The sequence below is a fragment of the Vulpes vulpes genome, chromosome 9 (assembly GCF_048418805.1).
Source record: "Vulpes vulpes isolate BD-2025 chromosome 9, VulVul3, whole genome shotgun sequence".
Lineage (NCBI taxonomy): Eukaryota > Metazoa > Chordata > Mammalia > Carnivora > Canidae > Vulpes > Vulpes vulpes.
The window spans coordinates 91,093,443-91,119,719 of NC_132788.1; the positions used below are offsets into that span (position 1 = coordinate 91,093,443).

General features: G+C 50.6%; 2 protein-coding genes across 11 annotated transcripts in view; both read right to left on the reverse strand.

The window, feature by feature from the left end:
* TEX264 (testis expressed 264, ER-phagy receptor) overlaps window positions 1-17,467 on the reverse strand; it is a 32,957-nt gene extending 15,490 nt beyond the window's left edge. Inside the window, exons 1-5 of one of the 8 annotated variants that reach the window (XM_072720891.1) lie at window positions 14,903-15,006; window positions 13,853-13,927; window positions 11,320-11,611; window positions 10,749-10,918; window positions 1,782-2,003 (exon numbers count right to left, since the gene is read on the reverse strand). In XM_072720891.1, coding sequence (XP_072576992.1) covers window positions 1,782-2,003; window positions 10,749-10,865 — 339 coding nt within the window. In that variant the 5' untranslated portion in view covers window positions 10,866-10,918; window positions 11,320-11,611; window positions 13,853-13,927; window positions 14,903-15,006. Of the gene's footprint in view, window positions 1-1,781; window positions 2,004-10,748; window positions 10,919-11,319; window positions 11,612-13,852; window positions 13,928-14,062; window positions 15,021-15,165 lie in introns of those variants that run through there. The other 7 variants (XM_025987095.2, XM_025987070.2, XM_025987079.2 and 4 more) reach the window with 7 other exon arrangements.
* The window catches only part of RAD54L2 (RAD54 like 2), a 124,325-nt gene continuing 115,511 nt past the window's right edge, over window positions 17,464-26,277 (reverse strand). For all 3 annotated transcript variants that reach the window (XM_072720887.1, XM_072720888.1, XM_072720889.1), the window contains 2 exons: window positions 25,040-25,132; window positions 17,464-23,379 (listed from right to left, as the gene is read on the reverse strand). In XM_072720887.1, the coding sequence (XP_072576988.1) occupies window positions 22,385-23,379; window positions 25,040-25,132 (1,088 nt within the window). In that variant the 3' untranslated portion in view covers window positions 17,464-22,384. The remainder of the gene's footprint in view (window positions 23,380-25,039; window positions 25,133-26,277) is intronic.

Below are 26,277 nucleotides of genomic sequence, written 5' to 3' on the forward strand. Positions count from 1 at the left end.
TTCCACACCTCTACCTGAATGTTTCTCAGGCAGCTCCCCACTACACAGCCTACTGAGCTGGTTGCCTCCCAAACCAGATCCTCCCTCGGATCTCCGTATTTCAGTGAAAAGCACTACTACACACCTGTCCACCTGCCCAGGCTGAAAGGAACTGGAGCCTGCTGTGACTCTGCCCTCCCAGCTCCTCCACAACATCCAATCCATACACAAGTCCATTAGTTCTGGGAAACCTCAATAGCTCAGTGGTTGAACGTCTGCCTTTGGCTCAGGGCATGATCCCGGGGTCCCAGGATCAAGTCCCACATTGGGCTCCCCATGGGGAGCATGTTTCTGTCTCTCAATAATAAATAAATAATACCTTTAAAAAAAATCCCAACAAGTCCATCAGTTCTATCTCCAAAATAGATTGTAAATTTCCACCTTTTCTGCACCTCTACAGCCACTGCCCCAGTCCAAGACAACCATTCACATAGATATCCTGCCTCCTTAAAAAAAAAAAAAAAAGAAAAGAAAAGGAAAAAAGAAAAAAAGGAAATCCTGCCTCCTAAGCACCTCTGCTGGCCCCTGTGATCTGGATCTAGTCCCACCTTGCCCAGGATGAGAGAGCCTGTCTTGTACATGTATGACTAAGACGGTCAGATCATGTGTTACTTTCCTGGCTGGAACACTACAGTGACTTCCCGGTATCTTTAGGTCACCCCATGCTCCCACTCTGCTCTGCTTGGAATCTTCTTATCCCCTTCTCCAAGGTTACCTTGGAGAGGTTACCTCCTCCAAGAGGCTGTACCTGACCACTCTATCCAAGTTAGTCCCCGCACTTCCTCACCATTCTTTTCTAGCACATATCCCATTTTTGTCTGACATTTATTTTTTCTTAAGATTTTAAGTTATCTCTATACTCAACGTGGGGCTTGAACTCACACCCTCAAGATCAAGAGTTACATACTCCACTAACTGAGCCAGCCAGGTCCCCTATCTGACATTTATTACCTGTCTCTACCACTTGTTGTAAATGCCTATTTCATATACCAACTCTCCACATTGTATCCAGCACAGTACATAGACATTCAATAAATTCAAGTTGAATGGATGACTTTCAAGCCCAACTGAGTCATTCCCTAGTACTCAACTTTACAAAATGTTCTAGAGGACGAAGGATGTGCAATAGGGAAAGTTTAAAAAAATCTGTGGAAACAGAGATGCACAATCAGATCTCCTGGTGGTTGGCTCTTTTCCTTCCTCCAAGTAGCCCAGTCTGCAAGCACTGCCAATGACCAGGTCAGGAACTAAAGGAGACAGGCTGCTGCTGCCCCAGTCCTGTGCTCAGGGAAGAAGTGCATAAGCTCATGCAGGGGCCAGGCCTGGGGCAACACATGAACACCTGGGGACTGCCAGCCCCTGGAAGCCTCAGGGCTCTTGCTCTGTGGGCCCCCAGCAGGAAAAGGTCGGGGTGGACCTCTCCATCCATCTGAGCCTGGAGTGGGGAGCTGAGAACTAAAAATGTCTCTGGTCCAAGCCAGAGCTGAATTGATCAGGCTAGGTTTCTGAATAAGCTCCCTACGCTCCTAGTAGATGCCTTGGCATCCATAAGGTCTCGGGCATTTGGGATGGATGCAACAACCTCTACCCATCTTCCTAGCTCCACAGGCTGCTCTATGAGGGCCCCAGGGTGCTGCCCTCACAAAAACAGCTTTTCATCCCAGCCTGAACAGTCCTCTCTGGCTCCTACCCAAAGGACTAGCTGTCCCCCAACATACACATACACTAGACCTGTCTCTCACCTTGATGTAGGCATCCAGGGCAGGGTGGACACGGCGGGTAGCCAGCCAGATGGACAGGGTAGAGGTGTAGGGGAAGGTGGTTGTCACCACATGGCTGGGTGCTGGGAAGGAGAACACCTTGAAGCCAAATTTCTGGTAGAGCTGAATGAGCTCAGGGGAGGGTGACTCCTCACCCTCACTCAGAATGCTGCCCACTGCACAGCGGCACTTCTCAGGGGGTACCTGAGGAGGAAGAAGAGGTGTGTCAGGGTTGAACAAAGGAATGAGGCTCTCAGAACTCTTGCCACCTAGGTTCTGTGCCAGCTTAGGCCTGGAAGAAGCATGAGTTCCAAAAGGCCACAGCCCCAGATACCACAATGGAGAAGAGTATTTTCCTTTTGAAACTTACATGGCCCCAGTCTATGGCATCCTGCTATAGGACTCATCCATCCTTTCATTTATGCCTCCAACAAATATGCTAGGCCCTGTGCTGTGGAAGGGGTACAGGAAACACTGGTCAGGAAGCAGGACCACACTGAACTCTGGGTTGCTGATGAAACAACCATCTTTGGGGAAGATCCTCATCCCCAAACCCTCAGGCTGGGCCAGCTACCATCACCAAAGCCTCCAGACCTCCTCTGTAACCTGTGCCCCATCCCAGACCCTGTCACACTTGCCAAGTACCTTCTTGTCTCAGCTACAGATTGCTGGTTTCCCTCCAAGTCTCTCTGGGCCCCCAGTACCTGTACATCACTGCACTCTGCTCCCCTCCCTAGCTGCCCTCCCTCCCCTGGATCCCATAAACCTAAGGCAGGTCGGCTCAATATTAGTCTCCAACACTTACTAAGCCTGACCCCAGACTTGCAAGGTCCAGCTCTCACCTCTTCTCCTGGCATCGAGGAGCCCCAATTTGTCTCACTTCCTGCACCTGAATATATACCAGTCCCTGATAGCCCTAGGGGTATCTGATCCTAAATCTAAGACACTTTTCACGGACCTTGTTCTGTTAATCCTGGATTTCCCTCAACCTGAAGGTCTCTCTCTCCCACTACCTGGGTCCCACTGGCCCTTAAATTCAAGCTTCCTCTACCTTCAATTGCTTCTCTTGGCTTACCTTCACAGCACCCGAAGTTATTTTTACCTGTTCTTCCTTGTGCTCTCCCTTTCTAAGCCCTGTCAACAATCCCCTAGGGGTTTCTCAGCCCAGTCCAGCCCTGTCCTTGGAATCTCACTTTGCCTGGGACTAATGCACCCACTCCAGGTTCTCACTTCCATGCAGTCCCTGGGGGTCACTCCCAGCTCTCTGCAGCTAGGGGCCCCTTGCTGCCCCCTAGAATCCTATGTCATTAAGCCTAGTTCAGGACTTTTCTGGCAGGCAATATGGTGCAGTGGTCAGGACCACAACTTCTGGAGAGAAGCAGGACTGGGTATGAATCTTGAGTCGTGTAACTTTGCATAAGTCTCTTGGTTTCTTGGAGTGAAAGTTCCTTACAGGATTGATGTATTGAATGAGATACTTCATATTAGGGTTCAGCCGGGTACAGCACTCAGAAACTGCCATAAAGGTCATTGGTTATCAGCAGCTATGACACAGGCCAAAGAAGTGACCCTTGGCCTGCAATTCACCAATTCACCATTCACCAAACCTCTGAACATGTAGTTCCTCCCTGCCCATTCTTTAGGTTCGAGCACCCTCCATGGGAGTCTTTCAGGGTAGCTTGGTGTCACACACCAGCACCCCCTCCACACACACAACATTTTGCTGTGAACTCCTGCCTCCATCAACTCTACCTGGTAGCAGTCACTTTGGCTGGCCTGACACTCCTCCCACCCTACCCAGGCAGAGGCACCGGAGACAAGTGCAGTACCACTTCCCGACTATAGATGGTGCAACTGCTCCATTCACATCCCAGGCTTGAGGCAGGAGGCTCTGGCAAGGCCTCCCGCTGACAGACTTAGGGACAGTGCCCACTGCAATGCCAATCACTATGATCCTGAGCCCAGGAACTTATAGATGTACAAAAGAATTATTCAATACAGTTTAGATGAAGAAATGGGTTATAAGGTCACCTGACTGATCATCTCTGGCCCACCTGGGTTTGGGTCTCAGGGTCTTTTGTGTGATCACTTCAGCAGCCTTTATGGAGCTCCCAAGTTCAATATCCTCCTTGATCCCCCAAAAGCACAACACCCCATAAAGCACCACAACACCCGTGACCACCCTGCTCAAAACTTTTCAATGGCTCCCAATTCTGCTCTAGGTTGAAACTCTTGAGCCCAGCATGCAATGTTGTCTTAAGTGATCCATGCAACACTGCCTGGATTTGTCCACACACTCCCCTAGCACTCCTTTTTTGCATTCCTAGGCCCCAGAAGGGGCCAGAACCCAGGTGAGCAGGTGTCCACTGAGCATCTGAATGGCAGAGGGAGGGGCAAATCCAGGCTTTGGGCCAACCCGCCTTGCCAGCCTCCTCTCCCACCACAACCCCGCACACACCCACACAGAACTATTTGCAGTTCCCCAAACATGCTACGTCCTCCCATGCTTCCTGCCTTTGCATAAGCTACTTTCTCTGCTTGGAATGTCCTTCTTCACCTTACTCCAAGGTCCCTTCTGCCTGGGAAATTCCTGCCCATCCTTCAAGATTTAGCTCAAACAACCTCCTCAAAGCCTTCTGATCCTCCCTGCCTAGAGCCCTTCCTCTGTAATCTCAAATAACCAAATGAAGGAGCAGGCCTTGTGCTGCACAGTAACTGATGGTCTCTTCATCTCTCCCCACCACTCCAGGCTTCTAGGCAGAAAGGCCCAGGATCCTGGGTACACATTAAGTTCTTGGTGTATGCTCAGCAACAGCACATGCATGCATGCACATGCACACACAGGCCCTGCACATTAGCAAAATTCTTCTCCCTCTACCTCGAAAGAGGAACTCCCACTACAGGGAAGGGAAGAAGCTAATAAAGAGACAGGACTCAGGACGCCTGGATGGCTCAGTGGCTGAGCACCTGCCTTCCGCTCACGGTGTGATCCAAGGGTCCGGGACTGAGTCCCACATCAGGCTCCTCACAGGGAGCCTGCTTCTCCTTCTGCCTGTGTCTTTGCCTCTCTCTGTGTGTCTCTCATGAATAAACAAATAAAATCTTTAAAAAAGAGAGAGAGAAAGAGACAGGACTCCTGAGATCTGGGAGGTGTGTTAGCCACAGGTATTCTCTTTCTGCCTGAGCAACCCCTCAATTCCACAAGTGAGGATACTTCCTGCCCTGTTCTGCCCTGGCCAGTGACTAAAGGGCATCCTAGGAAGTTACTCAGCAAACCCATCACCGGCTAAGCAGCCCTGTACTGAGCTGGAACCAGAAGGAAGCTGAACCAGGCACCAGCAAAGAGATGGAAGAGGCCCTAAGACCAGCTGGGGAGTGGCAAGGCTGATCAGGGGAAGGCTTCCCTGGACTCCCTGGAGAGCCCATGCCCACCACCAGAAGAATGGCCCACTAAGGTTGTCAAGGGCATGGAAGATAGAAGAGTGTCCTGATAGCTAGAAATTCCACACACCTTGGTTCAATGCAATGCCTCGATTTGGGCCTGACCCTAGGAGGTCAGCCTGAGCCTTTCAGTTCCAACTGCTTACTCCCTTTCTTCCCTAAATCAGTCATTTCTTTAGGTACCTGAGCCCAGAACAAGTGCTGTGAGAACTCTTGAGTCCTGGCATATGAGAAGAGGGCAGTCTGCTTGGAATCTAAAGCTTCTGGGTACAAGCTGGCGCCAATGCTCCTTCCAAAGAGGTCTTGCAGTACCAGGTTGCCCTTGTCGGTGAGGCCATCATGAAAAGAAGTCCCTGCCTGGCCAAGACTTCATGGAGTCTAGAAACTGGACAAGACTGTTATCTTCCAGGATCCAGGAAGAAAAAATGGTGTAAGCTGGCCCAAACCAAACCCAGATATTGAGTTCAATAGAAATGGCCAGCCCTAGATCCATAACCTGCAACATGTGATGAGGACAGCTGCAATGCCTGCCGATCCCAGGCCCAGAAGGCTGCCATGACTCCTCCCTGGCCAGCATACCCAGCCCTGAGTAAGGTGACAAGTAGGGACAGTACCCTTCACTGGCACTGGTACCCCTGAGGAGAAACAGAGCAGCCACAGCTGTTCATTATTGGAGGGTAAACAATGGGTTCATTTAACCTTCAGGGTGCTGCAGGTCAACACATCAAACCCCACAGGTCCAACTTCCCCAAGCAGGTGGTATTCAAAGGCAAAAGCTGGGCTGGTACTAGGTCAGGATATGGGTAACACAAACAGCAGGGCCAGAGGACAGGACCTATATTTCAGGCTGGAGGGGAGGGGAGTCGGCAGGACATAACCTCCAAAGAGGGGTCCAGGGGCTTTCTGGGAACTCTCACCTAGAGGTCTTTCAGGGCCTTCTTTTCACCCCCAAGCATAATCCTAACAATAGCTGGTATCTGACAAGGTGCTCACTGTCTGCCCCAGTTGTTGCCTTCCACCCATCAGCTCATGCAATCCAAACAACACTGTGCAATAGGTACCATTATCAACTCTGTTTCTGGAACCAGACAGCAAAACTATTCAGCAAGGCCAACACAGCAAGGCATTGTTGGAGTTAGGATTCGAACCCAGGAAGACTGGCTCCAGAGCAGTGCCACAGGACCCAAAGCCACCTGGGAGCCCTAAGAAATAGGTCCTGGCTAGGAACAGCCTGTATAACAGAGTCTCCCTATGCTGCACCTCCTCTCATGGCCCAGGCAACCTGCAAGAGCCTAGGCCAGAGGTAGGCAAGCATGATTCCCAAAATTACAAAGTCCTAATGGCATGAGGCCCAGAGGAGGGGACTGCTAAGTATCTATTGGGGGCCAGGTACTGGGCCTCATCCTTATTTAGTCCCCAGAAAAACAAAACTCGAGGTAGGGATTCTCAGAAAGAACAAGTGACTTCCTCAGAATCACACTCTAGTAAGCGGTGGGGCCTTGATTCAAACTCAGAAAGAGTCCAAAGACCTCTTCTCCCACACCTTCCTCCCTACCAAAGGCAGCTCTACTAAGAGAGATGTGTGTCTTTCTAGTGCTGCCCCACACAGTTAACCCACTGCAGAGCAAAAGCCTGGACTCCATCCAGAAGAAAAATCATCACACTGGGGTAGGGAATGGCCTGGGCCCTTGGAAACAGCAGTTAGCCCACATTCCCACTGCCCTTGTTGAGAGGTCAACCCTGGGAAATCCTACTCTCTCATTAAGTCCCAGGCTCCATGTGGTCTTAGTGCCTCCAGGGATGGCAGGGGAGGCCCCATCCCCACACACACTAAAGGGGAAGGGGAACTGTGGCATAAGCCTAAATCAATACTTTTACCAGCCTTAACCCCTGCAGACTTGAAGGTCCCAGGCTGACTCTCAGTGGACTAGGAGAAAAAAGGGAGCTTCAATACAGTCTTGTTTACTAAAGGCAGAACCCAAGCACCACCAGTTCTCCAATCTGCCTGAGACCTGGGGCAAGCACCCCCTCCTAGGCTTCAGCCAGGTAAACTGAACCAGCTGCTATGCCCCATTTGCCTCAGCCAGACTCCCCATAAGGGCAGGCAGACAGGTTGCTTAAGGCAGTGTAGGTGGTAGCAGCAGAGGGTGGAGCAGGAGGTAGAGGGCCAAGATGACACACAGGACAAATCCATGGGCATGGTAATAGCCACTGAGCCAGAAGGATCCATCCACAGGCCAGAGCTGGCTAGGATCCAGTGAGCCACTCACGATCCTCCTGGCTCTTTCATTCCCCTCTGACAACCCCAGGTTCCCAGAGGGACCAGGCTAAAGTCACTGTCTAGACCCCCATACCCCACCTCAGAAGCAGGGATGAGGGCAGAGCAATCTTGATTCTTCTCCAGCTTTACAAGAATAGAACTGGATCTGTATGTGTATGTTCCCATGTACACTGTGGGGAGGGGGTAGGCACAGATCAGTGACTGACTCTGGAACTCACTCCTTTCCCTTGGTACTTAGAAGAGGAAATGGCCGCACTCCAAGAATGCTGGGCCCTGGAGAGGAGAGGAACACCTATGAGCCACTGCCAGGGTCTCTCCACTTCCTGTCACATGTTCCCTCATTCATCCTCCTACCTCTCCAAAGGCCCTCAGGCATGGAGAATGGAATCCTTTCTCTTGCCCAAGAACCAGTTGCCCAGACCCTAAAACTCCCTCTATACAAAACTCTCACAACCTGGAGTTGACTGACATATATAGGATGACCCTCCAGGACACAGAGTTAATGATATATATGCTCCAAAAGCATCTGACATGAAAGAGTCTACAGCAACTTGCCTTGGCAGTGCCCTTTCCTGTGTCACTCCTGGGCCCAGAGTCAGACCGAGTGAGGCTTCGCCAGGCCTTTCTCAGAAACCCTGTCCAGCTGAATCCAGGAGCTGAGGCCTGGAAGGGGAGTGGCTAGAGAGCTGTCAGTCTGCACCTTATGGGGGAGGGCAGCATTGACCGCAGGTGGCCACCTCTCACCTGGTCACTCCCTGCCCCACTCACAGAGCCTGAAATAGCCTCATTCCTCCACACGCACACTCACACAGAAGCAGGTTCTGGCTCCCATTGTGCTCACTGGGGAGGGAGAAGGTATGGGGATGGGCCACACAAAAGCTCAGCTTATATCCTGTCCCCTCTATGATCAAAATATGCAGGGTCCCATGCTGAACACTGCTTAGGGAGGCAGCCTAGGGAGAAGGCTTGGGTTCTTAGCTTTCCCCAGGCCTGGATGGGGTCTCTCACCCAGGCTTCCCTGATACATCCACACTGAGAGGTCCTGAAGGCTGGGCCTCTTGGCCCTCACGGAGCCCAAGTGTCCAGCAGCGTGGCACAGATCAGGTGCTCAAACGTGTGTTAAATAAAAACAAGAAGTATGAGCGAACTGTACGAGATCAATACCTCAACTCTTGCTCTCTGATCCTCAGTCTCCTCCTCTATAACATCAGCAGTGTGGACCAGTCTGCGATAACCAAGAGCACCTAAAATCTGGGGGTCCATAAACCCTCTGTGAGAATCCCTCCTAGGTAGAGAACATACTGCCCAGCTCTCAGAGTAGATGGAGACTATACATCCCTAAGCTATTCCAGGTGTCAGGGTGTGACCCAGCTCTGACTGGGGACACTGGTATCTTCTGGAGTGACCCAGGACTGAGAGGGACAGGATCAGAGGGGCCACTTTGACTTATACATTCATCCTCTGAGCCAGCCAGATGTCCACAGTCAAGCCAAGGGTCTAGGCCTCAGTGCTGAGAGCACAGGATGATGCTTCAGTGCACCTAATTAGCACGGATGTTTTATCCACCCTTTTTTTGTTGTGGTTAAACAGCTATCAAGAGCCAAGTGGCAGGATGAATGCCTCACATATGTCACCTAATTTAACTCTTGCCAGACAACATCCGAAGCATATATCTTAACATAGCTCTATAGATGAAGAAAGAGATATTATATGATATGCTCAAGATCACACAGCATGACAGTGATAAAACAGAATCTGAACTCAGGACTGCCAACCTTGAGGCTGTACTCTCAGGCTGTGGCCCCACCCAGACTGGCACCCAAGTCAGGCTGCACCCAACCAACCCTGGACATCCAGGCCCACCACCTCCTCAAGGACAGCTATATGGTAGGTTGCCTTGAGGCAGTGGCTGGGCCAGGAGGCCATGGGGAGAGCACACCATGCCAGGATTCTTCTATCTCACTGCTCCCATTGTGCTCACTGGGGAGGGAGAACAGCCTCCCTGGATCAGCCTCTAGCACTGACCCCAAGGTACATTGCTTCCTTGGCCCTTTCCTATTCTGGAATTAGCATTTCCAACCTAAGAGGCAATGCGCTGCTTTAGTAATAGAACATGTGGATGAGGAAAGAGGTGACTGCAAGGACTCTCCTCCTTCCCACCAAGGCCTTGCAGAGGGCTCCAACTAGGCCAGATACGGAAGGAAGGGCAAAAACTTACAGAACAGAGCCTGTAGGAGTGGGGGTCGAGCATCTGGTTGAGCTCCTGCACCACATCACCTAGGCTCCAGCAATCTCGACTCCCACTTACTGCCATCTCCCAACCATGTGACCTCAAATCCTCATTGTCTACTCATCCCTCAACCAGGCCATGCCACCTCTCACTTGGGGCAAGCCCTATCTCCTCAATGGCCTCCCTGTCTCGTTTCCTCCTCTCCTCCATCTGCCATCCAGTTAGCTTCCTAAATTATAGGGGGCAAACTATGTTGCACCTTGCCTCCCAACCTGCTGTTCCTCCCACTGCCTGGCCCAGCAAACCCTTCTACCACTTTCTTCAGCCACCACGTGTTCACTGGCCACACTTCCCCCATCGTCTCATGTCTGCAAGCCTTTACTGTTGTACTTTCCTCAGCCAAGAGGCCCCTCGTGGCACAGCAAAGTTCGACTCGTGGGAGAAGTCCCAGGTAGAGTCCACCTCCTCTCTGAGCCTCTCAGGCAAACTTGAGGTATCCTCCCCAGACCCAGAGCTCCAAGCTCTGTGGGCATCAAATTACAGTGCCTATTAGAGATTCATCTATAGTGCTGACTTGCCAACTGCATGAAACTTTTTGAGGGCAGGGCTAGGTTTGTTCATCTCTGGAGTGTAGGTGTCGAGCAGAACCTGGCACAGAGTCAGCACACCCTTGCTTCTTTAAGTGCCCCCATGAGGCTTGGTAGCAGATAGCAGGTAGGCAGTGGACCTTGCTTACTTGAGCTCTTCAGGCAAGAAAACCAGAGCTGGGGATTCCCAGGGCTCTGTCTACCAAGACTCAGACCTGAAGGCTGAAGAACTCTTGGTAGAGCTGCCAGCCCATGAAGCTGTGGGCAGTACCATCCCATGGTATGGCAAAAGGCTACATTGGTGAGACCTGACTCAGGACAGGCTGTAAGTACAGCCAGACACCCACAGGGTGCTGGTGATGCTAGGCTCATCTCTGACCCCAGCATCCTAAACATTCTGGGCAGCTCACCTGGTTCCACTTGTCACTCCCTTCACTCCCTCTCCAAACCAGGCAGTGTAACATCCAAAGAAATGCCGTATCACTGAGGCAGGGGCCACTAGAATGAGGTAGGATTTTAAGCTCCATGCCCAGGACTTGCTCTCTCAACAGCTTGAGGAGCTGTAGCCACAGCAGGAAAGCTGAAAGAGGGAAGGCACAGAAACAAGATACGACCCCAAAGAGCAGGTGGAATCTGAACAGCTGGTCTTAGAGTACTAGCCTCAAGTGGGGATGGAAGAGAGAGGGACAGCAAGAGGCAGGAGACCAAAGCCCTGGAAGAAACTAGGGACACACAATGATGTGGCCCCTGCAGTCAGAAGTCCATGGGTAGCCATGAGCCGAGAACCAGATCTGGAGAAGTAGAAAGGATGCCTGGAGTAAGACTCCAGGCTAAATCTGAAAGGAGCTTCAAGCTCACAGAGGAGGTGGTCTGTAGGACCAACTCATAGATTTTCCCACCCCTTCCTCAGAAACTACAATACCCCTGCCCCATGTCCAGCCATGGGGTGGAACCCTAGCCAGGGAACAGAAGGTTTCTTACCACGTGGGGGTTGTCGTAGTAGATGGCGATGGAGCGGAGCTTGGGGGAGACACTGCAGCTCTCGGTGAAAAGCCGCCCAGTCTCGCTGTAGGGCCCAATGTGGAACTTGTAGGCCACGGTGACATTGCGGATGGGGGGTGAGCCGGCACTCACCGTCACCCCAGCCAGCAGCCCTGAGTATCCAGCAAAGGCCAGCAGTGTCAGCAGGAGCAGCACAGTCAGGCCCCCAATCAGGCCTAGGAGGAGCAGGTCAGACATGGCTCTGTGCCCCCAACACCGTGCCCCAAGACAGCTGCAAAAGAGACAGGAGGGAGAGGAGGCTGGTAGCCTGCTCTGACCAATGTCCCCACCTGCCTGCCAACCACTTCTGGCCCAACCTCAGTCCTGCCTTGGGTGCTCTGACCCAGGAGGGGGAGGAGCCAGGGTGTTTACACACAGAGTGACCCAGAAGAGAGCTATAAAGGATGACTGAAGCCACAAGCCTCTTTATTTCTTAATCACAATTGTTGAGGCTCTCAGAGCAGCTCTGCCTGTCAGCTGGCAGCCTTGGTCACACCTGGGGAAACTGAGTCATAGAGGAGCACAGGAGTGAGTCAGCCAGGGACATACTTCCAGCACTGACCAGCCTCCCCAAGATGGGCAAGATGTCAGCCAGGCTGCCTTTTCCCTACATTACCTCTTCCTTCCCACACACTGCCACACTGCCTGCCCAGCCTCCCCAGGCCTCATGGTCCATTGCCAAGGGGAAGATGAGCAAGTGCTAGGCCCAATCATTTATCAAAAAATAGGGAAACCATAAGGAAAAAACCCCAGGGAGAAAATGACCCAGGAAGAGACACTCACAGGAAACTCTCCTTTGCTAAAGCACATCTGTCCCTCAGAATCTTGTTATCCAGCCAATTCATCTATCCAGAACCAAGGAAAGATGAAACCAGCCTGAGCAGCCAGAACAAAGTCCAGCACTGTGCTGCCCAGACTTGAGCCACTGGTGCTAACAAGCTTCACCCCACTTTTTCAGCCCATAGATTAGAAACAAGGGGGAGGAAGGAAAGTTTGCTAGAAATGGAAACACACCAGGGAGAACAATTACTCCCTGGCCCAAGCACTTCATCCCATGGGGAAAGGGTGCTGGCATCGGGGGAGTAACAGCTGGGGCCACTTGCTGCCTTATTCTTCCCCTCCACCAGCATTTCCAGGTGTTTAGAATTTTTTGTGGTTTTGATCCTGCCACCCCACCTCCTCTACTAGATAGTTCACAGCAAGGCATGAGGTGAGGTGCGGGAGTCTTTTTTTCTTTTTTGTGTTTATGTTGTTTACCTGACAATTGCCCCTCCTCTCCACTGGCCTTTCCTCATTCCTTTTTGTGTAGTACAAGACATTCATATCAAGAAAAAAAAAAAAAAAAAAAAAAGCAGAGAAGCTATCCAAGAGCAGGCCCAGAACACAACAGAGGCTGGTATGTGAGCCATTTAAGGCAGACCATTCAGCCCTCCATGAAGCTTGGGGCCAGAAGTCTAAACCTCTTATACAGAGGGCTTGACCTGAATCACCCAGGGGGGAAAAGAAAATCATAGCACAGAGAAGACTGTTTAAAGAGGAAGGGAAACATATGACCCACTAGAGGAACATTCTCACCCCAAGAATTTAAAATTCAAAAGATTTGGGAGCTGCAAGACAACACTTCAGCCCTGTAGAAAACTTAGTTCTGTGGAATAATTTGTTCCCTGTGGGTTCTGGAAATCAATTTTTTTTTTTTTTACTGAAAAATTCTTTGGAGTCAACGTACACATAATGTTTGCCTCATAAAGAGGCAAACTAAACTCCTACATCTTTGATGTCCTAAAATTGAGGTGCATCACATTGGTCTTCTTACCCATATGTGTTCCTGCCCCAGAGTTGTGCTTCTTTTTGGATGCATTTTGCCTCCACTTAATTTCATTCCTGTTCTCTTTGGTGATGATGATGATGATGATAAATCTTTCACCAAGTACTTACTATATGCCAGGCACTATCTAAATGTTGAAACACAGCTACTTTATTAATCTTCAAGACAAGATAGATAGGTATGAATCAAGAGGTTAAGAGACTTGCTTAAGGTCACACAGGTACTAAATAGAGCCCCAGACTAAAATGCAGGCAATGGGAATCCAAGCAGTCTGAATCCAGATCCATTTCCACACTCTCCTTCCGGATGACAGGGTTTCCTCAAGCATTTTATCCATGCTGGGACATCTCTGACCCCAAGGCTCTCAGCTGGGAGCTCTCACTCAGCAGCTAGGTCTCTCAGTTGCCTTGAGAGTGACCATCCCTCATTTGACCTGCCCTCTTTGCTGCACACTCTCCATCCTCCTCAAAGCAACGCAGTTCCCACCTCCCTCTTCCTCTCACCTCCTGATCCTCTCACCTCCTGAACTACCCAGAAGAGAGGGGAAAATGGGATCCCAGAACTTAGGTCTGCACAAGACTGAGGCAGGGAAAAGTGAATTCCCCCCTATTCAAGTGAAAGGGCAGGAGGAGGGCTGGGGAAGCTCACCTGAAAAGACAGGCTCACTTTAGCAACTCATAGCATCCAGCGCCGCAGGGACCAGGTGCTTCAAGTGCTCCAGTGCTGGGGGCAGAGAGAAAATCACCACTGAGCTGAGCACCCCTGCCTTGACTGTTCCCTCTTCAGAGAAAGCCCACTAGGGCCTCTACAATAACTCCCTCTTCACCACAAGGTTGCACCTCTACCTCGTCCTCCTACCCCTTACGGAAATCAGAAGCCAAACTCGGCCTCGGAAGGTCAACTCAGAGTGGGGCCATGCTCATGCCCCCGTTCTTGGAGTCCTCTTCCTGGAGGGTTCCGGCCTCTGCACCTGGCTCTGAAACAGCCCCGGCCGCTGACACGGGGCAGGCTGTCCCCCTCAGGCTTCAGTTTCTCCTCAGGTCAGAGACCGGGGGTGGTCGCCTCAGGCGGCGAGGTTGTGGGCGGGCTGTCCGGCGCCGGCTTCCTGAGGCCGCTCACTTGCGCCGCGGCGGCGGGCCAGGCCTTTCAACTTGGGCGCCGGCGGAGAGCAGGCAGACCGCGGTTCTGAGTGGCCTGAGCGGGAAGGGGGCGCGCCGCCTCCCACTCTGGGCTTCCAGCCCTGCTCACCCGCACCTCGCGTATTTACCCAGAACCTTTCTTTTCAGCCACGACCTCACCGGGCCTCACACACCTCCCTAAGTTAAGAGACGCTAAAGTTTGTAGCCTCCGCTGCGAGGCGCGGCCTCCAGGGGCAGGGGCGGAGTTAAAGTGCGGTTCTGGCCTCAGTTCCCCACCCCCACCCCCCGCTCCGGCTTCACGGCCTCGGGGCGTGCCCCGCACCGGAGGCCGAAGCAGGGGCGGCCCGGGGTGGTAGACTGGTCCAAGACCTTCGAGCCCTTGGACCGGGTCAGGGCCAGCTGCGGGTGAGACGAGATGCAAAGAGCGGCCTGGGCCGCGAGGATCACGGAGGGGACGCGGGGGCCCCTGAGGTCACGCCCAGGCGGACGGAGGTTCCAGGCCCTCAGCGCGCGTGGGGCCGCCCCGGCGGGGACGCCTCTCCTCCGGCTCGGCCCTCACCTCAGCGGCCGCCCGCCGCGGACGCCGATCGGCGCAGGCGGCTCCAGGCTAGGTCGCGGAGCCTGCGCGCGCCCGCCGCGCACGCTCGCTCCGCCCCCTCTCGCGGCGGGACGTGGCCGTGGCCGTGGGCGCGTGCGCGCGGGACCCGGAGGGCGGAGGCCTGCCCCGCCCAGTCTCCATAGCAACGAGCGGCGCCCATTCCCCTCCTCCCCAGCCGTCGGGGGCGGAGCCCGCTGAGCACCTTCCCGCCTTCCACAACTTACCGGGCCCCAGTCGTGGGAGGCTGATGGCAGTCAGCGTGGTGGGTCACAGTAGAGAGCGGGGCTGGGATCCAACAGGGAAGACCGCACCACAGTGAAGCGTTTGAAAAGGCTTGGGAAGTTCAGCACAGCAGCATCCGCCTCTGGCATTTATTTGTATCACACTTCGTCTTGCCACTTTCTCTCACTGAAGCTTCCCGGTAGACCTGGGAACCCAGCAAGGCAAGGCTACTTGCCCCCCTTTTACAACTGAGGAAACTGACGCCCAACTTGGACTCAGGGAAGAAGCGAGCGGATCCAACCTCTGGAACAGCGCAAATGTCAGTCATGTCTGCCAACACTCCACCCCACCGCACCCCTAACCAGAGCACAGGAGTGGTCGTTCATCCACCCAACACTTATTCAGTAAGCTCTCTGCCAAGATAGTTCTAGGGATTGGGGATACTGAGTGAGCAAAACCAACGCCCCGCCCCCTTGGAGCTAACCAGGAACCGCCCCCCTCCGGGCTCCTTTCTCTTGAGCCCAGGATGTGCTTTTGGGTGGAGGCTGGTCTGCCCTTCTAGTTAAAGGTGTTCTAGGTAACTCCCAGATCAAGTGTAAGCTCCTCGAACATAGGTTGAATCTTCAGCTCATATTTCCGAGGGCCTACAAACTACAAAGCACTCTTCTAGAGCCCCAAAGATCAAACTTTGCCCTCCTGAGAGGCCCAGTCCTGCAGTGGAGGGGCAGGGGGATGGGACAACTATGCTCCTAAGCTTGGCTACAAGACAGGCTGGGCCAAGAGCTAACTTGGTGCTCCTGACACGGAAGATTGCTATTGGAAGAGGAATCATCTTAAAGTGGATTCCACTGCTGCACTAGCAAAGGGCAGAGTGGGCACAGAGGCACTCATAATCCTGGCTTCCTTTCCCACCACTTCACACAGTTCCTTCCACAGGCAGGAAAGGATGACCCTCATCCACAGGGCCAAGACTGTCCTCAGCTCTCCAGACAAACACTGGCAGAAAGAGCAGCTGGCCTTTCACAGGCACTCAAGGTTGGGTTGGTAGGGTCATGGCAGTTGTTTTGCTTATGGACATCAAATACATGATCAAATCCTTTAAGTGTTCCAGGTAAGTGGGCTATACACTTAGAACCATTTCCTGTGAGATAAGGGCCAGTTCATGGTTCAGAGACAATACAGCTTCTGCCCACAATATTTGCTGGGGCGTTTTTCTTGTTCTCAGAATCTGATGAGCTTCTCCTAGGAAACCATCGTATGGAGCTGCCTTTCCTCTTGCCCTCTCTGCTCACTTCCTTCAGGCTGGTTGGGGAATTCCAAAGGCCAACTCAGAGTTCAGAGTGTGCCTGAGGAACTTCACCGCCTCTGTTGTGAGAGTCAGCCCGAGACTAAGGCTGCTGGCCCATAAGACCCCCCTACCTCCTTTATCTCGCTCAGCTTCCCAACTGAGCAAGCCCAACCCTGGTAGGGATCTCCACAAGACCTCTGCTGGCCACCAGGAGGCAGCAGCCAAGACAAGCCACCAAGTGAATTGTTCCTCTTCCCTTTTGAAACAGGTGTAAGCTGACATGTTCACCTAGCCATCTGCCCTACCCACACTCCACTCCCAGTTCTCTCCCCCAATAACATATATTCTCTCATGAGCCCAGATTTAGCCTTTTTTTTCCCCTCCTGCCTTTCTCTGTCCAAGAAATCCCCACAGAGCTTCTTTAATTCTCCTCCAGTAAACTTCCAGAGACTGTTTCCCTAGGGCTCCTCCCCTTACAGGGGCCAAACTTGGAGAGACAAAGGGTGGACTACCCCCACCTTCCCTTATCTCCTCATATTCCAAAGCCTGGCTAATTCTGTGAGGCAGTGGTTAGAATCACTAACTCAGATGACAAATGGAGAGGACATATACAGGGTAAGATGGTCTGCAGACCCTGCCACCAGCCATCTCCCACCCTCTGAAGGCATGCATGCTGTACCTAATCCCCAGCCACCCACTCTGGTTAGGGCTGTGCCAACAGGACTTGCCTTGATTGAGGACCATCTATCCTCAAGCTACTCTGAGTCAGTTTCACTGTTTCCTCTATAGCCTGGAAATGTGGTTTTCTTCAGTGAGCAAAGGCAGAAAAAGCCTAGTGAACCCCACTGCAACAAAGCCTGCCAGCAGTCTGCCTTCTATTCCCACCTCCCTTTCCCAACGCACCAAACCCAAGTGGCATCTCAGTGTCCACTATACTCTGGTTATATCCCTTTCACCACCATCCAGCCAAATAGCTGTTTAGACAATTCCTTGATCAAACAACACTGCCTTCTTGAGTTTAAATTTTATTTTACAAAAAGAGAAATAAAGAAAACTGATAGGCAGTTATACTGACTTACAATTGTTCTGTTTGCTTTTTTAAAAAAGTGACATGAAACACAAGTAAAAATAAATACGTCATAGAAACAGCCAGTTGCCCAGTCTCTGGGGCAGGAGCACCTGCCCTGATGAGAGAGGAGGGAAGCCCATGATCACACCAGCAGCTGGAGCACCCAGCCACAGATGCTCCTCAAAGCCAGGTGCAGCAGGTCCCAGGCCTCAGGGGGCATCCTGAGGAAAGAAGACGGAAAACCAAAGCCAAGTGCCAGGTCCCTGGGGCCATTTCATATCCCCCTACTCTTCCCGGCAGCAGTGTGGCCTTAGTGGTTATCCATTGCGACCCCCTCAACCCACCTGGACCCTTCCCCTGACCCTTCTAGAGAGGGCACAGGAAAAAAACCAGTCTTGGGTAGGCTGAGGGGGATTTTTTCCCGTGAGTCCCCAGCCCACCCTGAGTAACACAACCAGATAACAGTTTACACCCATGCCCATGAGTGCACACTCTATCTCGCACGTGCGCACGCACGCACCCATGTACACGCACACACACTCATGCACATACACACTTGGGCTGAGCTCTCTTCCAGAGGAGGGTCCTGGGTCAGGTCACAGTATGAGGTCCCCTCTTCAGAATATCATCCCAGTAGTGGTAACAGAGTATCCAAATCTCCCCAGGCCTCTGCACTAGACTCTGCAGCCTACCTGGCTACCTCTTCCCAATGCACTGGATTACTATAACCAACTAACTTGTGAAAGGGGCAGACTCAGGTCCCTGAAGAGTGAAGAAGTTGGACACTGCCTGCTTGGGAAGTTCATCGTTAAGACTTGGGTATTCATAAAAGGCCTAGGGCCAAGCTAGTGGCACAGAAGAGACATGAAGGAGTCACATTGGAACACGTAGGGCAGAAGAGTCAGTAGAAGGGGACAGAGTCTGAAGGTGACTGATGGAAAGCGCAGCATTCTCAGGCCTTGAGGTGCAGATTTCCTGGGAACAAGTTAGAGGAGGGCCAGAAAGTCTTCTGTGGGTCCATTGGGGTTAAGAGCTCTTCTCTCAGAGGAGGTTTTTTGGGGAAAGAATGACTTAGCTGAGTGCACAGGAGGCCATGGCTCAGAAGGGAAACTGGTTTCCTGAGAAATCACAGGAAACAAAGTGGGAGGAAGGGGGTCATGGCCAGGAACACTAGGAATAAGGAATGTAAACCCCCCAGACTTTCCCCAGGGGATGAGGACTCAGTTCCAGAGCAATGCTAGGCTCAAACGGACTGAGACCGAGGGCCTTGCTCTGCTGAAAGCTTTGGGAGTGACAGTCCCATCCAGACTGCTACAGTTTGGTTGAGTGTTTCAACCTATCAGCAAAACTTTACCCCAGCTATTTGCTTCATGCCCTAGAGAGGGGAATTTCATATTTAGTTTTGAATCACAAGTATACAGAGAAAATACCACACACTAATTCCTAGGGAAGAGAATTCCAGGGACCAGAAAGAGATAGATGCTCAAGAAGCATAACTTGAGGGGGCGAGGACTTGGCAGATATCCGATGATCTGATCCAACATGGTTCACTTACTTTCTTACTGAAATGGCTACTTTGTCTCTGGTTCAATTTTCATCCACAAAGATATTAAGAAAAGGAAATTGGGTATCATTACAAATGGTAATCCTGAATCATTAATGTAGTATTATATACCCTAGCCTGAGGATTTAGGCTAACTAAACCAGATGGATGGGGCTTGAATACATCCTATGGAAGACAATGGTGAGGGAAAATTCTGAGGGGCCTGACCTACTGCACCCCACCCCCACCTCCATCCCATATCACCACCCTTCCTTTACTCAGCCCTGGATGGATGGCAGGTGGAAGCCACCACCAAGTGTTTCTGATCAAAGAGGCTGTAAAACATGTAAAACATGCTCTTAGGCTCTGAGACGTTTCCTGCTTCCCTCACACACATGCTCATGTTTGGTGTGCATGCACACTTGCCTACCAGCATACATAAAGAGATAGCAGAAAAGTCAGAAAAGTGTTTTTCAGATTAAAAAACAAAAACAAAAAACCCCCAAACATGAAACTGGTAGCATTCCAATTTCCCATGATCCCACCCTATCCCCCCTATACAATAAATGCTGCACATATCAAAGAAAGTCTTCTCTAGCCAGGTCAGCCTCCCAAAACTATTGCCTCTTCTGACCTGAAACAAGACCCAGCCCCTGGAATCGGTGGGTAGAGAAAAGGTATGTGCTGCCTCTCAGAATACCCATTCACTTCCTGGTACCTTCAGAGACCCATCCCTCCAGTGACTGGTTTCAATTCCTTGCTGATAGTTTCCAGATTCTCAGAGCCTGCTGCTATAATTTCCTAGAGGTGAACACAGACATACTCCTCCTTCCCCAACACCATACACACGCGCGCACAACACACACACACACACACACACACACGTCTCTGGGATCTCAGTATTCCGGGGCCTTAGAGGCATCAATTGTAGCCCAGGTTGTGAGTGTGCTCTGCAAATCAGAGATCCAGGCTAGCTCACTCCTACTGCACCAGTCTCAAACCTGAGAGCCCACTCCAACTGAGTCCCTTCAGCATCCATTCTTGGGATGCATCTGGAAGAGAAAGCACTGGTTGGAACTGCTATTTTAAAATTATTAAAATAATTTGCATAGCTAAATTGTAGATCTAAGGCTTCTATGAGTAGGAGAGTTAAGTGTCTGACAGGGTACCTATGAAAACAGAGAGTGAAAGCTCCTTAAGTTCCACTTTTGGTGCAACCAGACAGCACATAAACGCGCGCATGTGCATGCACGCATGTGCGTGCACACACACACACACACACACACACACACACATGCATGCAGCCCCATCAGCCAATTCGTTGTCTCTTCTCTGGGGACAATACCCCAGAATGTGCTAAAGCCCTACAACAATGGAAACAGGCTGGTCAGAAGAATTGCAGAAGCAGCTACTATTAGGGGTGACCTGGCTAAGCTGCCTCCAAAGTTGGGAAGAGGCAAGTGCAGCAGCTGCTCAGTGGGGAGTGACCCATGAATAGGTGGCAAAACTCTAAAGCCAGACAGGTTTGTTCATCATAAAGAACTGCCTAGCAAAGTCTTGGTAGCAGGGGGAAAAACAGCCAATAGGAAGACAGCCAGTGTTTATACTTAAAGAGTAGATGCCCCTTTCCCCACCACTGACAAGAAAGGTAGACCCAGAATGCCTGATGCATTCTTTCAGACAAAAGCCAGACTTAAGGCTCTTATAGAGGAAGGGCTGCTCTGTGTTCCTTCACAGAGGACAGAGCTAACACCAGGCCCACAGTAATCATCTGATAGACTGAGGAGGCCACAGCATTTCCCAATAGGAAACCAACAGCCTATTCTCTCAACCCAGCAGTCACCAATGCATAGTTTCACTGTTCAGCACAGAGGGCCTGCCTCTAAGGTTATCCGAGGAGGACATAGCTCCAAGTTGGGGGTCACTGACTTCCCAAGGGCAAACTCCATGATCCCAAGTTTCAATCTCTGGAATGAGTCTCACCCCCACTAACTATCCAGTCACAAGATTCTCTGATCTTCCTGAGCGGCCATTTCCCGAAAACACAGTTGTTTAGTGTAACCTTTGGTCAAGCCTAACTCTCTTTCCTTGGTCAATTCACCATCTACCTGGGATTTATTCACCAGCAGCTATGGGGTCCGGGAGATCTTAACATTTCCCTTCCTATTTCCTACCCTCCCCAAATCCAGCCCCCCCCCCCAAAACAAGACACAAGGAAAGTCCGAATAATAAATAATTGCCCATAAAAAATAAATTAACATGGAGCTTTCTAAAGGGGAAGGAAAGGAAAAGGAAAGGCCACAAGGATAGGCAGGTGGGGGCTCAGTTCCATCCTTGTGAAGGTCTATTCTGGCCACAACTCCATGACCTCTTGCTCATATAACCGCAGTATCCCTGTCCCAGCCTCTGCACACAGACAATCTCACACCCTGGGAAGGGAGATCTGCTCAGAGACAACCACTGGGGAAAGATACAGAGATTGATAATGCCCCATTTTCTCTCATAATATCCCCTAAATTCAAAATAAATGTGGCTCTGATAACTAGGGACTTGGATTAGCTGGGCCTTCTTTTCACCCAACTAGAAGGAAATTTATGGGTTCCATGGCTCTTCTCCTGGGCTCATCCCAATGTTCCTAATAATAGTTGCCATGAACCACCACTCTTATTTCCACTTTAAAAACAATAAATTCATTTTTTAGTTTCCCCCTTAGTCTCTCCCACCCTCCCCTCCCACCTCCATCCCTGCTGTTACATACACGTATAGACATAAACACACACATGCACGCGCGCACACACACAAACACACATACCTGGTCTGCTTCTTTCCTGCCCCTAAAAGGACTCCACTTCACATGAAATCTCCATCTGCTCTCCCTGCCCACCCTCCTTCACTTACCCTTCTTCCCTCCCCTCCCCTCTCTAGGCCAAGCTAAGTCACCCAGTAAGGCAGCTCTCTTGGGAGAGAATGTTCCCAAAGACAGAAATGGGATGTGAGCTTCTATACTCAGATGGCAAGCAAGCAAGCACACAGCATAAGCAAGGCAGGCAGGAAGAGAGGCAGGCTGCCCTGCCCCTCCATTCCTGTTTTGGGTCCCTGATTTCCCACTATTGCTGCTCTGTTGGCTTTTTTTTTTTTTTTTTTTTTTGCCTCTTTTGTTAAACAGCAACAGAGCCCTGCCATTATGGTCAACCACCTTTCTTTGTCCTTTTCCTTTTCCCTCCTGCCAAGTGCCCAATCTCAGAAAGCCCAGATTGCTGCCTTTCAGCTTGGTGGGCAACCTGCCGGGGGCCCCAAGTGAGGTGGAGAGGGGCTCCCCAGCTATTTACCAGTGACCTCTATCACATCATCGTCCTTATCCTCATCGTCATTAGAGCTGAATCCCACCTCAGCAACCTCATGAGAGTCAAATGGAGGCACCTGGGACCGGAGGAGGCCACTAGCTGGGTAGCCTGCATGTGGGGACATGTAGCCTGGGTAGACAGACATGCCCCGTGAAAGGTTGCTGGGTAAGACAGGGGAAGGAAAAGGCGCGAACATCCTCGGCTCGGACAGGAGTGGCTGTGAGAATGGGAGTGAGTAGCTGGGTAGTATCCCTGGAACAGAGGGGTTGAGCATGAAGGTGGGGTTGCTGGCAGTGACTGAGGTAGCCGTGGAAGAGGAACTGACGGGGCCTGCTGGCACCAGAGGGTCAGTAGTCACTGGAAATACCAGGCGGGCATCTGCCAGCAAATTGGACAGCTGGTAGTAGGAGGGGGTACTGCCCATAAACAAGGAGTTCTCCCCAGCCTGGGAAGTGAAGGGAGCGGTGAGGTTATGGTTTAAGGAGACGGGTGGCATGGCAAACCCGCCAGAAACTGGATACCCGTGTTCATACGGCTGCACGGGGGCTGGCAGGTGGCCCTTCCTGGACCGCCGGCGGGCTGACTCCTGGGCAGCAGGCGGTGTGGCCAACTTTCGCTTATGGCCCCGTAAGTCCAACACTGGGTTCCTGTCACCACAGGGCTGGCCGGTCACCAAGAGGGAACTATTGAGGCAATGACCCCCATGTCGAGGCTCAGTCCCGAGAGCTGTCCCAGGAACAGCAGTGCTGTCCACAAGTTGGGCTGGGGGTCCAGGCAGGCAGGCATTGGAGCTTGGGGAACTCTGTTGGGATTCCCTGGCGGCAGCCACATCTGCATACTGCTGGAGCTCACTGATGATCTCTGGACTGTCTGGAGAGACGGGCCGGGCCAGCCCCTCAGGGTCGGGGGCTTTGGGTGATGAGGCACTGTGTCTGCCATTGCTTGTGGAGTCGAGAGAAGGCCCCTGGGAACCTGGGGAATAAAATGTAGGTCACTGAGAACCAGAATGGCCAGGGAGAGAAGGAGGACATAGGAAAAATTCCATTAAAAAAAAATCTTGTCCTGTGGTCCTCCAAATTGTATGATATCCAAACAATATCCTTCAGTCAACTTTTCCCAGTCACAAAGAAAGAAATCCTTTGATTGAGGAAACAAGTCTATGATAAGACATGTAACTTCTCCACATCCCAGTTCCCCAGTCTGTGAAACTAGATCAAGGTGAATCCTAGGAGATAATGAATATGAAATGCTAAGAAATCCTTCTTATAACTAGCTGGATTCTTTCTGAGAAGGGACAGAGACAGCCAGTGACCAGGATGGGACAGAAAAGGAAAATGAAGTTTAAAAAGTGGTCCATTCTTGTTTAAAAACAAAACCAAATCCACACTGTAAAAGACAACTGGGACGAATGAGAATACAGCCTGGATTTTAGGTAATACTATGGAGTTGTATGTTTTTGTTTCAGTGTGATAATGGTGTTGTGGCTAGGAGGAGAATCTCCTTACTCTTAAAAGATGTGTGCTGAAGTACTTAAAGGCAAAATGACATGACATCTTCAGCTTACAAATAGTTCCAGTAATAGGAGAGAGAAACAGAAGAAAGTTTATAAGAATAACAGTCATTGGATCTAGATGTGGGGTACATGGGTGCTGTTCTTTCAACTTATCTATAGGTATAAAAATTTCCATGATAAAAGTTGGGAACAAGAGCAGTGTAGTGCTCATACTCCATGGCAGGAGGATAGATGAAAGCCACGCTATAGAGGAGAACCTGACCAGAGCTCCTAACATTATTAATGTGCCACACACACTCTCTTTTGATGTAATCCCACTGGTAATCCCACTTCTAGGAATTTATCTTTTAGACATATCCACATGATTATGACCTGTTGCTGTTAAGGGGGTGGGGGCGCAGAGTGGGGCAGATAAACCAATCTAAACGTCCAAGGACAGGGAACTCGGTAATGCACTGTGTTATACCCATCTAATGGTGTCCTGTGCAAACCATCAATGAGGCACATCTAATGAAATGATAAGGAACAAGCACTGAGATACACTAGTGAGTGAAAAAAATAAAAATAAACAGTATGGTATTGTGAGTTAGCATTTATTTTAAAAACATGGAGAGGGGTGCCTGGGTGGCTCAGTTGGTTGAGCTTCTGACTCTTGGTTTTGGCTTGGGTCAGGACCTCAAGGGTCATGGGATCAGGCCCCATGTTGGGCTCTTCACTCACCCCAGAGTCTACCTGTGATTCTCTCTCCTCTCCATCTGCCCTTTCCCACCCCCACTCTCTCTCTCAAGTAAATATATAAATCTTTAAAGAAAATGGAGAAAAGTTATGTATATATATTTAACACAGAGACTGACACACCTACATAGAAGTGCACATACATTCCTGTATATGTATAATAGATCTCTGAAAAAAGCAAATGAGAAAAGCACCTCCAGAAAGGAGCAATAGATGGTTGGGGGCTTGTAGGGAGAAGAACTTACTTTTCACTTTACCTCTCTTACACCTTTTGTTGAATTGTGAACCATGTATACATTATTCAAAAAATAAACTAATTACATACCAAACAAAAACAAACAAAAAAATGCCATGTAGATCTATAGAAAGTAGAAGCCACTATACCTGAGGCAGCCATCCGACCATCTTCTGGGACCTTTGGTTTGCCAGTTGCCCGGACAGCAAAGATCCGCCCATCACTGGTGCGGATGTATGTCCCTAAGAAACAGGAGGAAAACTGCTAGGAGCAGACATGCAATCAGCCAACTTTGGGAAACTCTAGGCCTAGACACCATGGGTTGGGAAACAGACACCATGGGTTGGGAAACAGCTATAAAATTAGGTCTCATACCCTCTCTCAAGGTCCCTAAGATAACAAGTGGAGCACTGAGCTATGGACCCGAAATTATTCATTCATTCCACACCGCATGACTACCATGTTTGAGGTATTGTTCTAGACACTGAAGAGCACAAGACAGAAAAGGGCCCTGTCTCATGGGGCTCAGGCTCTAGAGGAGGAGAAAGACAAAGATGCCAGAAAATATTGGGAAAGGTTAACGCAACGGAGGAAATAAACAGGGTGCTGGGAGAAAGAGTAAGATGGCTGCCTTGGTTCTGGCCAAAGGACTCTGGCAAGGGTCTTCTTCTTGATCTGTGAGGAAGGAGCCTCATTGCCTCAACACCCTCTTCTCCCTTGGAATAATTCAAGACCAGCATTCTATTCCCATAGGACACTAACCTACCTTCTGTCTTTTGATCAATCTCCTGGAAGGTCAGAGGTCAGCAAACATTTTCTTAAAGGGCCAGTTAGTAAATATTTTTGCTTTTGTGGGCCATGAGGTTGCAACCACTCAACTCTGCTACCATAGCATGAAAACAGCTGGAGGTGGCTGTTCTCCAAAGATCTATCTTTATGGACTCTGAAATGTGAATTTCATATAATTTTCAGGTTCCACAAAATATTTTTTTGATTTTTTTCAACCAATTGAAAATGTATAACCCATGCTTAGCTCACAGGTACAGAAACAGGAGGCAGGCAGGATTTGGCCCATGGGCCATAGTTTGCTGACCTATGCTCTAGGCTAAGACAAGCCTAGTAAAGGGGCTGGGTATAGTAAAGGTGGGAGCACCCCCACCTTTACAAAACCGAAGTCTACTTTCTATATCAAAAGTATGTTAAAGTTCAGAGAATTAAGACTACATCCCTAAAACCTCTCAGTGGAGTGGAGGTCTGAACCAAGGAGGATAAAGCAAGCAGGACTTCTTCTCACAGTTGTCTAACAGAGAATACTAGGAAAATGAGAAACTTTTTAGAAACCCAACAAGTAAACTCCAAGACACTAACCATCCCAACACCTGGACTC